The sequence below is a fragment of the Rhinolophus hipposideros genome (genome assembly GCF_964194185.1).
Source record: "Rhinolophus hipposideros genome assembly, chromosome: 7".
Taxonomy (NCBI): domain Eukaryota; kingdom Metazoa; phylum Chordata; class Mammalia; order Chiroptera; family Rhinolophidae; genus Rhinolophus; species Rhinolophus hipposideros.
This window is the reverse complement of record NC_138053.1, coordinates 1,401,492-1,416,403: the sequence shown is the minus strand read 5'-3', so window position 1 is coordinate 1,416,403 and position 14,912 is coordinate 1,401,492. Positions and strand designations below refer to the sequence as shown.

Below are 14,912 nucleotides of genomic sequence, written 5' to 3'. Positions count from 1 at the left end.
TTTCAGCTACGAGGTGTGATCAAACAATACAGTGAATGTTTAAAAAAAAATTATTACAGTAAAAAGACACAATGCCATTAAACTCGCTCAAAGTACTCCCCCTCGCTTTGAACACACTTATCCCATCATTCTTGCTACTTTCCTAAGCAGTTCTGGAAGTCCTCTCTCATGAGTGTCTTTAGTTGTACTGCCTCAATGTCCTGAATCAATTCAAAATGTTTACCTTTCATGGTGATTTTGATTTGGGGAAGAGCCAGAAGTCACACGAGGCCAGATCCGGTGAATAGGTGGATGAGGACACACCGTAATGTTTTTATTTGACAGAAATTGCTGTACCAGAATCAATGTGTGCCTTTCCGTTGTGATCAACAAATATGGTGAATGCTGCTCCCAAGTGCCATCCAACGGAAAGACAGGGATCTTCAATACAGGAAGCCGCACATCAAACCTTAGTAACAGTGTGTGACAAATTTCAACTTGTTCAGTGCAGTCAGTGGGGTGTGAGCTATGGTTGTGAGAAGGTGTGTTTTAAAGTGTGCCGTAAATCATCCTCCATCATGACAGTGCTCCATGTCACACATCACTTCTGGTATATGGCAATTTCTGTCAAATAAAAACATTATCATCCTCATCCACCTTATTCACCAGATCTGGCACTGTGTGACTTCTGGCTCTTCTCCAGTCAGAATGATTCACGACATCGAGACAGCCATGACAGGGCAACTGAAGACACTCACGAAAGAGGACTTCCAGAACTGCTTCAGAAAATGGCAAGAACGATGGGATAAGTGTGTTCAAAGCGAGGGGGAGTATTTTGAGGGGGAGTAATGGCAATGTGTCTTTTACTGTAATAATATTTTATTTAAACATCACCGTATTGTTTGATCACACCTTGTACTTTAAATAGTATTCAATGTCTATCCTTAACACTTTTAACACTATTAGAAATCAAAAAACATTTCATTAATAGATGTGTGAAGTTCTGAAAGTCGGGGCCCATACTGGACACTACTGCTGCCATTCTCTTCTCACTATCCCCTACCTCTATAGCCACGGGCATAAATAATGGACTTGGAACACTCCCCATTCTGCGGAGATAGAAGCAAGGTTCACAACAAAAACTCTCATGACAGGGTCTACCAGACACCACCAACCAGCTGGAATTGGGCACAAGAGTTAAAACCCACGCACCATCCCAGAAAGGAAAAATGGATGAAAAAGAGAAAAAAGAAGACAAAAGAAGACTGCAAGACCAATTCAGTTCACTGCTAAAGGCGACTTTTCAGGGATTTTCTTAAAAGATCAGGAAACCCAAAGAAAAGTATTATAAAACGTTCTTACCTTTGCTGTACCAGTCTGGGAACCATAGAAAATCTTCACTCCAGACACAAAGACTTCCTTCTTTTCAAGAGAGATGGAACCATTTGTCATCAAATCCAGAGTTGCTTTTGGAACAGATTTATCCTGTGAGTTCTGGTCCTTGAAGATAAACGACTGCACAAATCCATCAAGTTTGAATCTTTCCTCAACTTCAGTAGGGATGAAAATTAGCACAGCTAGTAACCCATTTTATTATTCCCTTAATCGTCCTGGTTGTACTCTTCAAATACAAACCCCTTGGTATAATTAGGTTCTTTAAAGGCAGAACCCACGTTTCTTAAGACCATAATGATTCCCATTAAATGATGAAAATGTGTGTACTCAAAGATAAAAATTATACATACTTTCATCCATAATGTGTTTGAGTGGAATAAGAGCAGAAACGTATTTTCTGATCCTTAATTAGTGGAAAGAAAAGAGAAAACTACTACCCCTTGAAGGTGCCTAACAGATTAGTTTTTTACAAAGTTTAATTTTTCATTACAAAATCTTTCTGTATCTTCAGAATGAGACATCCACAGCCCATCAAAGAAACGGTAAACAACTTAGTCCATAGTAACTTAGCCTATAAAAACTGAGAATAAAATTTTTAGGCATTAAAAAAAAATGTCTAGAGACCAAACATAAAAGTGGTTTAAAGTTCCTTTTAACTTTCCTGGATTTTTTCTGAAAGCCTTAGAAAATCTGCAGTCTAAATTCTATATTAAATTGACAGCTTAACACTCTCCTATAAAAAATAACTCCACTTACCTGCTTCCTGATGACAATCTGGAGACAAATCCAAAGGGTAATGCCAAAGGCAAAGGCCAAATATATGTAAAATCTGTTTATCCATAATGATAGTAAAGGTGAGAAGTCCCACGTATCCAAAGAAGGAGCTAAATGTAAATCACACAGATATGGAATTTTATTTAAAGCTACATATACAAAGATGTCCATTCTTATTTTACGAATAAAAAAATAAAACCAACCTCTGTATTCATTAAGGCTAAGAAAACTACAGAAAATCGACTCTAATAAAAAGAATACACTGGGTAGTAATGTGATAAATTATGTGTATGTATAGTATATATAGTATGTATACATATATACATATATATACAATTTACATACAAACATATACCTTTATTTGGATATAGCATTTGGAAGAGTAGGGAACACAGTCAAAACACTTTATGTGTAATTACGAGTTAATTTTGCTTTGGTAGGCTTGCTCCATAAGAAAGCTTAAAATCCTACTTAAAGCATTCCCTTTTTCCTAATTTCATTTTTAAAGACCAATGGTGACTTGTAAAGGGTCCTTAGACTGACCCCAGGGCCCAGTTTCAAAAGGCGAAGCCTACAACGGGGCTCACAGGTGCTGCCGCCCCGGCCAGGGCCTCAGGGCACGTGGGTGGCCCCGGGGACCCGTTTTCCCGGCCTCTCCCTGGAGGGTAGAGCCTCGAGGCTCGGAAGGGACGGGCGGCCCCCGCCCGGAGAGGGTCTCAGGAAGCCGCCCCCCGCCCCCGCACGCCCCCCGCCCCCCGCCCCCCGCGCCGCGCCGCGGATCTCCCCGCCGGGCCCTCACCCATTCTCCTCAGAGCCCGGCCCGGCCTCGGTCCCGGAGAGCGTCAGGAGGGCCTCGCGGCCGCGGCTGTGGACCCCGAGACGCAGGCTCCAGGGGGTCGCCTCCCAGGGGCCGGGGCGGGCCCAGAGCGGAGCCCCCGGGGCTCGGGGCGGGGCAGCGGGAGCGCGCCCGGCCGTCCTCCGCCGGCGCCTCGGAGGAAGGGCGGGTCCGCACAGAAGCCGGGGCGAAACGGCAATGGCGGAGGGGAGGATGGGCACAGGGGCAGAGGCGGCCTGAAAGCAGGTGAGGCCCTCGCCGGCCGAATGCAGTCTGCGGCCCGTGGGATCCGCTGAAACAGCCGACGTAAAAGGGCCCTCTGTAGAGGAGATTTGATCATAGGCTGACGGTTACATGATGTTAAGCACGCTGGCTGTGTTTTAGGACAGACTGAAGAATTTAAAGCCAAAACCTTAGGATGATTTGCTTTACAATACTCCCCCACAAAAAATGAGGGAAGGAGAATGAAACAAGAATGGCAAAATGTTAGTAATTTTTGGAGCAGGTTGATTGGTACACGGGCGTTCATTACACCTTTTTGTCTGTTCTCTATGTTAAAATTTTTCCATCAGAAAGGTTAAGATAGGTGGGGACCTCAACCCTGCGGAACTATGAAACGCCGACTCTGTTTCCACCCGGTCTGCAAACATCAGCTCCACCAGCCAATCAGAGCTCTTTAGCTCATTAACGAAATTAAATTACGTCAGGTAGACCGCCTCTCTCGGGCACGGAACGCTGTCGTAAAGGCCACAACGCGCAGGCGTTGTTCCTCGCTTTTCCTGGTCCGCCCTTCGTGTCACCTGACGCCTGCGCAATAAGTCAGCCGGGTGTGTTGTGGCGGCCGGTCGAGCAGAGTTAGTCGCGGCGCCGCGCAGTCTGCAGGCGTTTCTGTGCCGCGCGCCTCCGCTTCGTTACAGCAAGGCGCAGGTGGCCCTCGGGCCGGCGACGCGCGTCTGTGTGGGCTCGCCGGATCCAGGACCTGTGAGCGGCAGACATGTCGATCTTCACACCGACCAACCAGATCCGCCTAACCAACGTGGCTGTCGTGCGCATGAAGCGCGCCGGGAAGCGCTTCGAAATCGCCTGCTACAAAAACAAAGTCGTCGGCTGGCGGAGCGGCGTGTGAGTGACCCCCTTTCCCCGGGCCCTGGCCGGAGTTGGCGGCCCCTGAGGCGGCCCGCCTCTCGCGGTCGAGTGAATGGACCGAGCCGCGGTCTTGTCGAGGAAGCACATTGAAAGCTTGTTAGTGCTGTGCGCGTGACAAACCGCTGTCCTTCCCGAGCCTAGCACCTAAACCAGGGTTCCTTTTCCTTTGGTTTGGGGGTTGCTTTTGCTTTGCTCTGACGCTGTCACAAAGGCGACAGCCACGAAACCGCCATGAGTATGGTCCTTTCCCCAGAATAGTGATGAAGGCAAAAAGCCGAGTTGTCCAGAAACGCCCCCGTGGTTACAGCGCCTGTGACGTCGCAGGGTCGGCGGCGTAGTGTCCCCGAGTGCGCAGGGCTCGCTGCTGCCCTCCAGGGGTCGCTGCTGTGCGGCGGCCGCCAGACCGGCCTCCCGTCGCCGGGCTGCGTCCGTCCGCCCTCCACCGTCTTCTCCCGGGAGTGGAGACCAATACAAACGTGCTTCTGCGTTTTTGAAAATGTTTCCGCGGCACTGAGGTCATTTAGCAGTAGCTGTTGTTTCTCGCTGTTCATATCGCTGCCATCTTGTATTAAACGTGAATGGATTTCCAAGTTTCAAGTGTATTCACTTAGGACTCTCTCCTGTTCTCACAAGGGAAAAAGACCTTGATGAAGTTCTACAGACCCACTCGGTGTTCGTAAATGTTTCTAAAGGGCAGGTTGCAAAGAAGGAAGATCTCATCAGTGCATTTGGAACAGATGACCAGACTGAAATCTGTAAGCAGGTGCGTTTTAACAGCTGCAGCACAACTGACCCCAATATCCATTTGTAGTGTAAGTGTTTAGAGATGTGTTAAACTTTTAAGTCCTCCTATTTTGGAGTGAATGGTTACCACACCATAACTTGATCTGCACAACATCACTTTTCATAATTTAGGACAAGAATTTTTTTAATTGAAGTATAGTTGACATACAATATTATGTTAGTTTCAGCTGTGCAACATAGTGATTCAACATTTATATACCTTACAAAATGATCACCACAATAAATCTAGTAACCATCTGTCACCATACATAGTTAGGACGTAGATATTTTTTGCCAAAGCCTCCAGAAATTAAGTTTTCTACTAAATTGCCTTATTTTGTCCATTTGTGTATTTTTCATGTAATATTACCTGAAAAGTTCATCTCTTTTCAAGTATTTCATCATTTAGACCCTTCTGCCCCCGCCCATTCTAATCCTAAACAAGTGAGATTTTAGAACACAAGATAATCCAGTGCATTCTTCAGACAAAGTTCAAATCATTACCTGCATTTCAGTTGCTACAAAGGATGAAATTCAATTTTCTCCTCAGTTATTCTTGTGGTTAGTTCACAAATAGTGTGTAATAAAGACATTGCTTTCTTAAATTTGTTGGGAATTTTTAGATTTTGACTAAAGGAGAGGTTCAAGTATCAGATAAAGAACGGCACACGCAGCTGGAGCAGATGTTTAGGGACATTGCAACTATTGTGGCCGACAAATGTGTGAACCCTGAAACAAAGAGACCATACACTGTTATCCTTATCGAGAGAGCAATGAAGGACATCCACTATTCAGTCAAAACCAACAAGAGCACAAAACAACAGGTTAGTAGTGGTTTTTAATGTAAAAACGTATGAAAGTTTTCTCTGAAGAAATCACTAAAATAATTGGTCTATAATAATAAAATGATACTACTTGGAAGCAAATAGGTAGATTTTGGGGAGAAGGGAGGGAAAGGACATGTATTATAGAGAGGAGTAATGGAAGTTTTCTTAACTAAAAAAACATATACGTAGGACTCTCTTCTTATCCAGATCAAACCTTTAAATATAAAACTTGGAGTTTTAAAGTCATTGTAATTCTGCTTTTTAGATTTTTAAATTTTTACGTATAATTCACATACCATAAGTCACCCATGTAAAGTATACATTTCATTGGCATGTTAATAAAGTTTTGCATCCTTTCCTACTACCTAATTTGAGAACATTTTCATTACCCCAAAAAGAAACCCTGTACCCATTACCAGTCTCTCCTCCTTACCCCCTACACAAGCCCTTGGCAACAATAAATTTCTGTCTCTGTGGACTTGTCTATTCTGGACATTTCATATAAATGGAATCATATAACGTGGCCTTTTCAAGGTTTATTCATGTTATAACATGTATCAGTACTTCATTCTTGCTATTTGTATTGTTTTTGCAAATATTAATGTTTTTATCACTGAATAATAGCCCATTGTATGGAAATACCACATTTTATTCATTCATCAGTTGATGGACATTTGGGGTTGTTTCCACTTTTTAACTATTGTGAATAATGACTGCTACTATGAAATTCATTCCAAGTTTTTGTGTGGACAAATTTTCATTTCTCTATACCCAAGAACGGAATTGCTAGGTCATAGCATAACTCCATATTTAACCTTTGGAGGAACTGCCAAATCATTTTCCAAAAGAGCTGCACCATTTTACATTCCCACAATCAGTGTTCAAGGGTTCCATTTTCTCCACATCCTCACAATATTTGTTATTGCCTGCCTTTTTTATTATAGCCATCGTATGTTTATCATTCTGGGTTTAATTTGCATTTCCCTAATGACTAATGATTTGAGCATATTTTCATGTGCTTACTGACTCTTTGTCTCTGGAGAAAATCACTATTCAGATCCTTTCACCACTTTTTAATTCAATATTTGTCTCTTCATTATTAAGTTGTAAGAGTTCTTTATATATTCTGGATACTAGTAACTTATCAAATGTACTATTTGCTAATATTTTCCCTTTTACTAATTTGCTAGCTTTTCCCATTTTCAGTTTCTTGGTAGTTTTTTTTTTTGAAGCACAAAAGTTTTTAATCTTGAAGTCCAAGTTACTCACTTTTTTATGGGGTTGCTTATGTTCGTGTCATATCTAAGAAACCATTGCCTAATCTAGCTAGATGGAAACTGATTCATTGTGAATACTTTATGAAATAAAGCAGGAAAAGCAGCAAAGAAATGGCAAACATTTTCAATTTTGTCTTGATAGGCTTTGGAAGTGATAAAGCAGCTAAAAGAGAAAATGAAGATAGAGCGTGCCCACATGAGACTTCGGTTCATCCTTCCAGTGAATGAAGGAAAAAAGCTGAAAGAAAAGCTCAAGCCACTGATCAAGGTTATAGAAAGTGAGGACTACAGTCAACAATTAGAAATTGTAAGATTAAAATATTCTTATTTCTTTACCTACATATTACCAAAATAGTTTATTCTCTAATCATAAATGTGTAACAAACATTTAGAAGGCATAAACAGTAAGAAACATCTCACCTAGAATTCGGTAAAAATGTTAAGATCCAAGTAGAATTAAATTATAGTTAAGCACACTTAGGATTTTTTTTTCTAGTTAAATTATTCATGATAATATCATGTTGGTCATATGACAGATCATTAACCTCCTTGTTTAAAGACTTATCCAGATTTTAAATGAAAGAATATATTTTGCAGGAGTCTTATATTATCAGGAAATTGGAAATACTAGACTAAAAGTTGGTCAGCCTCATGTACCACAGGACATTTTAAAGCAGCAGCAAAAACATCGTGACTTTGAGTCCTCACCCCATAGCTGGAGACATAGTGTAAACTCAGCTTTCTGCAAATTTATCTCTACGCTGTGCATCTTCTTTAGAAATAAATGAGGTCTAGAGGATTGTTGAGCATCCACTCTAGATATGAAACAACACATCTAACACTCTTTGAAGGTCTAAAATCTTTTTACAACTTATGCATGGTTTCTATATAGGCCTTCAAGCCTCTTTCTTTCCCTCAGATGTGTATAAAAAGAGGTGATTTCGTTGAACTATAAAATCTAATGCTAAGTTTTTGTATGAAAAGGATCACAGTCTTCTAATCCAACCACTTGGTCTTACAGCTGAGGAATCTGGATAAGTCTGTACACAAGGAAGTTAATGTTTTCTCACAGGAACCTAATGCATCCTTCAGGGCAGAGGCCAGACTAGAACCCTGTCTGCTGCCCTGTACATCGATCGTCTGCTCTATTGTGCTGAGAACTGTAGTACATAGTAGTGATAGCTGGGAAGTATTGTGTTTGTCTTAGAGGAAGGTTAAAGCTGTGTTCATTCTATTATACTGCTCATCTTCGTATGGTAAACAGCTGTGTTACATGTTTCAGGTGTGTCTGATTGACCCAGGCTGCTTCAGAGAAATTGATGAGCTAATAAAAAAGGAGACAAAAGGCAAAGGTTCTTTGGAAGTACTCAATTTGAAAGATGTGGAAGAAGGAGATGAGAAATTGGAATGACATTCATCAGTCTCTTCAGCTTTAAAACACTAAAACATTTTCATTTCTTGCAGTCCTGTGTTCTTTCTGCGGTCTGCCAAATACTTGCTCAGACTGTTTGATGTTTTCCATGTTTGTGTTAAACGTGTACACAAAAGATTTTCCTAAAGAGTATTATAATGTGGAGTTAATTTAGTTTTACTTACAAATTGGTGTTTCAGGTAAAAATGAAAAATTCAATATACAAGTCCAGAGTTGCATTTTGCTCCTGTCTCATGCCTTTGTAGTTTTCTAAGGTGAAAGTTATTTGAGGCAGCTCTTGTGGATAAAAAGTTAAATTTTGTACATTATAATGTTAATTTGGGGAGGATATGTCTGTATGACAAAGAGGGAGTATATGCTGAAAAAGAAAACATAATGTCTTATTTCCATTTAATTAAATGCATGTAATGTGTAACTATCATGGCCTAATATACAGTTTGGATGATGACTTCCTGATTATCTGAAAAATAGATATGATGACCGTGCAGGACTTAAATAATTTTCACTGAACATGCTGCCTAAACTACATTATTCCGGATAAACAAAAAGTCATTTATTTCTAATTCTTAAAGTTTGACATATACTAATATAGCTGAAATTATATGTAACCAATAAAACCACTCTATTTTTTTTAAACTATGGCTTGTGTTTCTAGACTGTTTTCCTACTCCCTTTTTCCCTCCTCTGCCTCCTACCTGGTAGGGTTGCAGAGCTGTTAGCAGGATTAAATAAGTCAGTCTGAGCAGTGCTTAGAACAGGGCCTGTTCTGATAGACACCTGATACATCTTAGCTGCTATTATTTGAGATGCAATTGGATTTAATTATTGTAGTGTTAACACTTAAATGGACAACATACAAGTCACCTTGAGGGAGCACCCTCATGCTGTCATCCACTTTCAGCCAATCAAGAGGTACTGCACTGGGTGGACACTATTAAGGGAAGTCAGGACTTAACTAGTTTTAAACTAACCCCCACAACATGGACAAATGGGTTAAAAAAAAAAAGATTCCTTCAAATAAATCACTAACTGGAAATAATAAAGTACAAGCAAAGGACAAGATAATGGCAGAGTCAGTCCCTTCCCTACTAGTTCTTCTTCAGTCCCATTAGGAGGTAAATACAATGATGCTTCAATCAGATCTGACAATAAGTCATCTATAAAGTAATGCCAAATTAACAAGACCATGGTTTGAAATGTAAATGGACAAATTCTGTTGATGAACCTCGCCATATCCCTTTACGTGGCTTGAGAAATTGGCTAATGATACTATGATGCCATCACGATTACCAAGATATTTTAAACTTGTAGAAACTTTCATGTTTCTATTTTTATGTAAATGTATTCGGTACATAATAGAGTAATATAATAGGGCATGTACATCATATTCTAAGCAAATTTACATCCACTACAATTCATTACCACTAAAGGTGTGATGAAATTTTGCTGGTCTCTGCGGTACTCTTTTGTTGGGATTCCATGTCAGTACCCAGGCTGCTGTGCTAGCCAGGACTCTGCCACAGGGCTGGCAAGTCCCAAACTCTCCACTTCGGGCTCCCGTCAAGTGTGCAGCTTCACGGCTCAATTTGCAGGACCAGAAGGCTGCTCCCTGCAGCTTCTGACATCACTCCTCTCCCCCAACCCAAGGCACCCACTTTATCATTGGTGATTCATGGACTGCAGATGAGGGAGGCCTTCTATGTGTCCCATTAGAGAAGATACGAGAAATCGCATCTTTCATGCAGTTTGATCTGTACAGTGGAGCAGACCACTGCTAAAACTGTACCATTAACCTTTAATTTTTTAGGAACCAAAGTAGGGAGGGCACGCATAGGACAATAGACAAGCCTTGTGGGTTCATCTCTGGTTCTATGTCCACCAAGTGACCCCCAAGAGCTGTCCCACACCCAGATGGAGGCAGAGAATATCAATGGAATTTGCCCAAGGTTACCCAAAAGAGAAGTGGCAGTGCCAGAGCTTTAAACCCATACACTTTGGCTCTTAATCCTAAACCAACGTCCTAACCTCTTACACTCTCTGCTTCCCCATATGCTGCTATCTGTCCCCAACCTGGTCACTAGTCACTAGAACTAGTTGCCAAAGGGGAAAGCACCATGATTTGTTTTAAATAAAGTATGCGTGCTGCCAGCTTACAGAGCTGAGGCGAAAGATACACACAGATGTGTTCTGAAGGGTGGTCATCTAAAAACCACCCCCACACAAGCTTGTTGCTTCATCCATTGGTTGCCAATACTTGCAGATTCTGGGCAGACCACCTTAAGTATTTGCTTTGCTTTGCTAGCCTGGCTTAAGTTGTTGACATCTCTCACTTTTTCAGAGTCCAACCCAGGCCGACATCTCTACCATCACTCTTCCGAAAAGTTGCACAGCCCATTCTTCAGTTGCTGTGCTCATGTGGCCAAACTTGGTTTTCCACCGTGTGTTTTTGGCCTGTTCCCAGCTCATACCACTCCTACCTCATGAGGCACCCAACACAGGCCACCCACCCCGTCCAATACACAGCATGTTTCTGTTGTGCCAGCAACTTTGTGGGTGAATTGCTGACACCCCAGAGGTGCAGGCTCTCATTTTTGTACTGGGTATAGCAAAGACACACATGACTGGGGAAGATCAGTTACTCCCTTTTCTGGCTCCCATGGCATTCTGCGCATCAGGGTGGCTGGGTGGAGGGGCTGTGTGTGGCAAAAGGGATGGGGACGGGAAATGCACCACTTGTCTCCAGCCCCAGTACCTGCCTGGGTGGAACCTGGGCTTCCACAAATGCCAAATGCTGCACATCTTTAGGGCAGGAAGCAAATCAAGGATGGTCTTCCTGGACCAGTCCCCTTCCTCCTGCAGTGCTAGGGGCACAGCCCTACCTCTCCAGCACCAGCAACACTTTGACCTGTGGCCCAGTCAGGCCACCCGGAGAGGAAGGGCACAGATCCCAGGCTCGTGGACCTGCCTGCTGGGATCTGTGACAGCTGCTCTAAGTGCTCAGGGTTGCTTGGAAGCCAAAACTGAGGCATCTGGAACCTTTCAACCTGGGACAGAATGCATGAGGTGATTATGCTGAAGCCCCAGTTTTCAACAAGGTGATGCCACCCCCCTAGGGGACACTGGAAATGTAGATGTTTTTTGTCATCACAATAATGAGAGACACTCCGTGGATGCAGATGCCAAACAGCCACAGACTTGTCACATTTCATATGGTTCCCAGTGTGTTATCCAACATTCACAGAGGTGGCAAATCTTTATCATTTGAGCCTAGAACCTAACGTTCCTTTTCACAAATATTTATTACACAAACACTATTTTCTAGGAACACAACTAAACTGAGGCAAGAAGAGTTGGGAAACTTAACAAAAACATCACCTCCAGTAGCGCTGTGGCAGGAGTCTAAGTGGCCCATTCAACACCTCACCTGTCACACTGCTTGTAGAGCTGTCCCACTCACCGCAATCCTCCCGCTGCTCCAAGCCTCAAATCCCATCGTCACCACTTCCAGGCAGCCATGCCCAGGCCTTTACTTATTGAAATACACGGGTTTATTATGTTGCTTTCCCTTCGTTCTTTGTATTTTAGTCAGTCCTGTATTTTTTAAAATTATGCCTTGGTAGATGATGTTACCTCTCTTTTCAGAATAGTAAAATTGATAAAAAGAGGATGGTGGGACTGACAAGATTGAGTCCAAGCTAGAGAAGGCCAAAGGGACCCTGACAATGAGTGTGACCTTGATTCTGCTCTTCAGTGTGCCCACTGGTGCTGCCCCACAGCAGCAGCCCCTGGGCAGTGCTGGAGCAGGAAAACAGCTGGAGCCTGGAAGGGGTGCCCTGGATCAGAGAGAAACGGAGGGTCCCATCCAGGTAGCAGACCACCACAGTGTCCATCACGTGTGCCCAAGCAGAAAACCCTGGGCCAAGGAGAGGCAGATGGATTATCCAGCTTCTCATCACATAGATGAGGTATGTGAACCAGTCACGAGGTCATGGACGTGGGGCAAGGTAGATGCCAGGTTCGGTTGAAGAAGAGGGACAGAAGGATCAAGAGTCAGGCACCTTTGAGAGGGATTTCCAGATCCAAGATGTGATCTGAGAGCCAAGCCGCTGAAGGGGCAGGAGCATGACGGACTGTCGAACCGAGGATGCATTCAAAGACAAAGGTTTTAACCAGGAGTATCTGGTTTTTGTTTTTTGGTTTTTTTAGATTAAAGGGTCCTTCATCTTTAAAATGAAGGTGATTTCAAGATGTCTAGCCTCTAGATGTCTAGAACTGGAGATATTGTAACTTCCTCAAAATGACAAAACTAACTCTTGATAGCAAGAATCCTGGAGCTTAGACTTAGAAATCTCTCAGCTGTAAGGGTTCTGATGAATGATCTATTGAGTTTTTTTTTAAATTGCAGGCTGCCTGCCATTAGTTGACCATGCAATCAATTTAGAGGTCAACAGAACAGTTTAACAGGAGACTAGAATTTTAAACTCTCAGTGTACATCATGTGCAGTGAGGGCAATTACCATCTCCTGAAATTTGTTCCGTACACATTCTTTCAAGCACCAGCTCTCATACACTCAGCGAACAGCATGACCCCTTGGCAGAGGAAACACCACCGCTAACAGACTAAAGTTGAAGGGGACTGCCTTACTTCTCATTCAACAGAAGGGAACCAGCACGATCTTTTAGCCTCTCGGACACCTCCCCTCACCACTGCATTGTAATTCAACATTAGAGTGCCACTGTTCTAAGCACTTGGTATTAATTAACTAGCTGCATTCTCACCCACTGTTTTACAGATGAGGACTGAGACATAGAGGGTGAGCCCCCCAGGGTTCTGACCTGTAGGAGTTGATGTGGGGCTCGCAGGGGCTGAGCTGCCTCAGTGCTGAGAACCCCCTTCCTGGATCGGGTAGTGGTGCGTCCCCCACACAGCCTCCACAGGCCACCCATGGGGCCACTGTAACCGCAGTCTGGAGAAGTCTTGTCCTCAGCTGGGGAGACAAGTCCCTGCAGGATGGCCACCTCCAGCCAGCACTACGCAGGGCCGAGTGCAGTCAGGGCCACAGCCCTCCCTGTGTGCCATGACCGGTCCCGGACACCGCCTGCTGTGTGCGCCTTCACGTCGCAGCTCTTCTAAGATGCCTTCTGCAGGTACCCGACTGAGCCATCACCACCATCGTTCTCTCTCCTGGTAAACCCTCCTCATCTCGTCACTATCTGTCAACAGATCATAAATAATTTATGTGTTCATGGCCTGTCTCCCTGAATAGAAGTGCCACGAGGGCAAGCATTTTTGAGCACTGCTGTGCTCCTAGCTCAAAACGGATGGCACCGGAGGAGCCCCAGAAATATCTATTACTGAGTGAGCCAGGGTTGACAGGAAAGGGGCTGAATACTATCAAAGGCAAAATTCAACCCCCTTCGTTGCCTTGGACATAGCACCACTGACCTGCCACATAGTCTTGCAATGTCAAACCACTGTAGTTCTCCCATCATCAACCAGCGTGGTATAAGGAGTCTGGGGTCTTCAGAGGTGAAAAGAAAGGGCTCTCACAAGTGGGCAGAGAAAAGTGGATTCGAGATGGCAAGTAAGTCCATGATGCCCCTGGCTGGACCCGTGTGCCGGGTCTGTGCATTCCTCCCGCCTTTTCTGTGCTCGCTGGTCTGCGTCTGAGGAACTCCACGCACAGTGCGCCCACTAGGAGAATTCCACCATTTAAAAGCACCACGTCTGCCTTACCTAAGGACTTGGTGCGTGTCGGGGTTACTGTGCAGAGATGTGAGCTCTTGCTCTGCAGGACTCCTACACTGTGCAGGAGATGAGACGCCACCCGTCTGAGCACCAGGAGACAGCGGTGATGGCAGCAAGTGCTGCGGTACAGTGTTCGGCCCCTTAGAGAGAAGGCAGCAAAAGGAGACACAGATAGAAAACGGGGGCCTGTGGAAGTGTCCCGTTCAACACTGGCCTGTCCCTCAGAATACCAAGACGGACCTCTACGACCCTGTCACCTGCTGGGAAGTGAGGGGAGGTCTACAGAGTCTCTGCCCATTGGAAAAGGGAAGAATTCACGTTAGTGCACGTAACTTTCCTTTACCAGTAACTGTAGAGGATGCAGTGTCAGGCAAAGCAAGCCCAACACATGCAGGGGCTCATGGCAGAGCCAGCGCGGAGTCTGCTCCTGCTAAGTCAGGCCGGGTGCACACGGAGGGTGTGCGTAATGGAGAAGGGCATTCTCACACTTCCATACCTACTCAGATGTGTCTGCTGGCCTGTATCACTTACCTCTTCTGGGCAGTATGTGGGTCAGGTCCTTGAGCCCTTGTTGGTCTAATATACTGAAAGAGGTTTCGTGCTCTCAGGGAGAAGACCCACGTGCTTGGTGAGGCCAGCCCTCACCCTGATAACAGGTAACACTGTGAAAGGGCAGCTTGCAAAATAACCCCAATTACTTATCACACTTGGTCTT

General features: G+C 44.1%; 2 protein-coding genes across 10 annotated transcripts in view; one reads left to right on the top strand and one right to left on the bottom strand.

Annotated features, from left to right (window-relative positions):
* Positions 1-3,253, bottom strand: part of LOC308499520 (S-adenosyl-L-methionine-dependent tRNA 4-demethylwyosine synthase TYW1-like) — a 193,637-nt gene extending 190,384 nt beyond the window's left edge. For 5 of the 9 annotated variants that reach the window (XM_081053065.1, XM_081053068.1, XM_081053066.1 and 2 more), the window contains exons 1-3: positions 2,948-3,253; positions 2,131-2,258; positions 1,342-1,494 (exon numbers count right to left, since the gene is read on the bottom strand). In XM_081053065.1, the coding sequence (XP_080909191.1) occupies positions 1,342-1,494; positions 2,131-2,258; positions 2,948-2,951 (285 nt within the window). In that variant the 5' untranslated portion in view covers positions 2,952-3,253. Of the gene's footprint in view, positions 1-1,341; positions 1,530-2,130; positions 2,259-2,947 lie in introns of all 9 variants that reach the window. The other 4 variants (XM_081053073.1, XM_081053071.1, XM_081053067.1 and 1 more) reach the window with 4 other exon arrangements.
* SBDS (SBDS ribosome maturation factor) lies at positions 3,159-9,089 on the top strand. Its single transcript, XM_081053079.1, has 5 exons — positions 3,159-4,105; positions 4,763-4,892; positions 5,536-5,736; positions 7,159-7,323; positions 8,299-9,089. The coding sequence occupies exons 1-5, from the start codon at positions 3,978-3,980 to the stop codon at positions 8,425-8,427; spliced, it is 753 nt and encodes a 250-aa protein (XP_080909205.1). The 5' UTR covers positions 3,159-3,977; the 3' UTR covers positions 8,428-9,089.
* Positions 9,090-14,912: the final 5,823 nt, after the last annotated feature.

Coding starts and splice junctions, on each gene's coding strand:
- SBDS (XM_081053079.1), top strand. CDS start 3,978: ATGTCGATCTTCACACCGACCAACCAGATCCGCCTAACCAACGTGGCT. Junction 5,737..7,158: donor ACAAGAGCACAAAACAACAG/GTTAGTAGTGGT, acceptor TTGTCTTGATAG/GCTTTGGAAGTGATAAAGCA. Junction 7,324..8,298: donor ACAGTCAACAATTAGAAATT/GTAAGATTAAAA, acceptor TACATGTTTCAG/GTGTGTCTGATTGACCCAGG.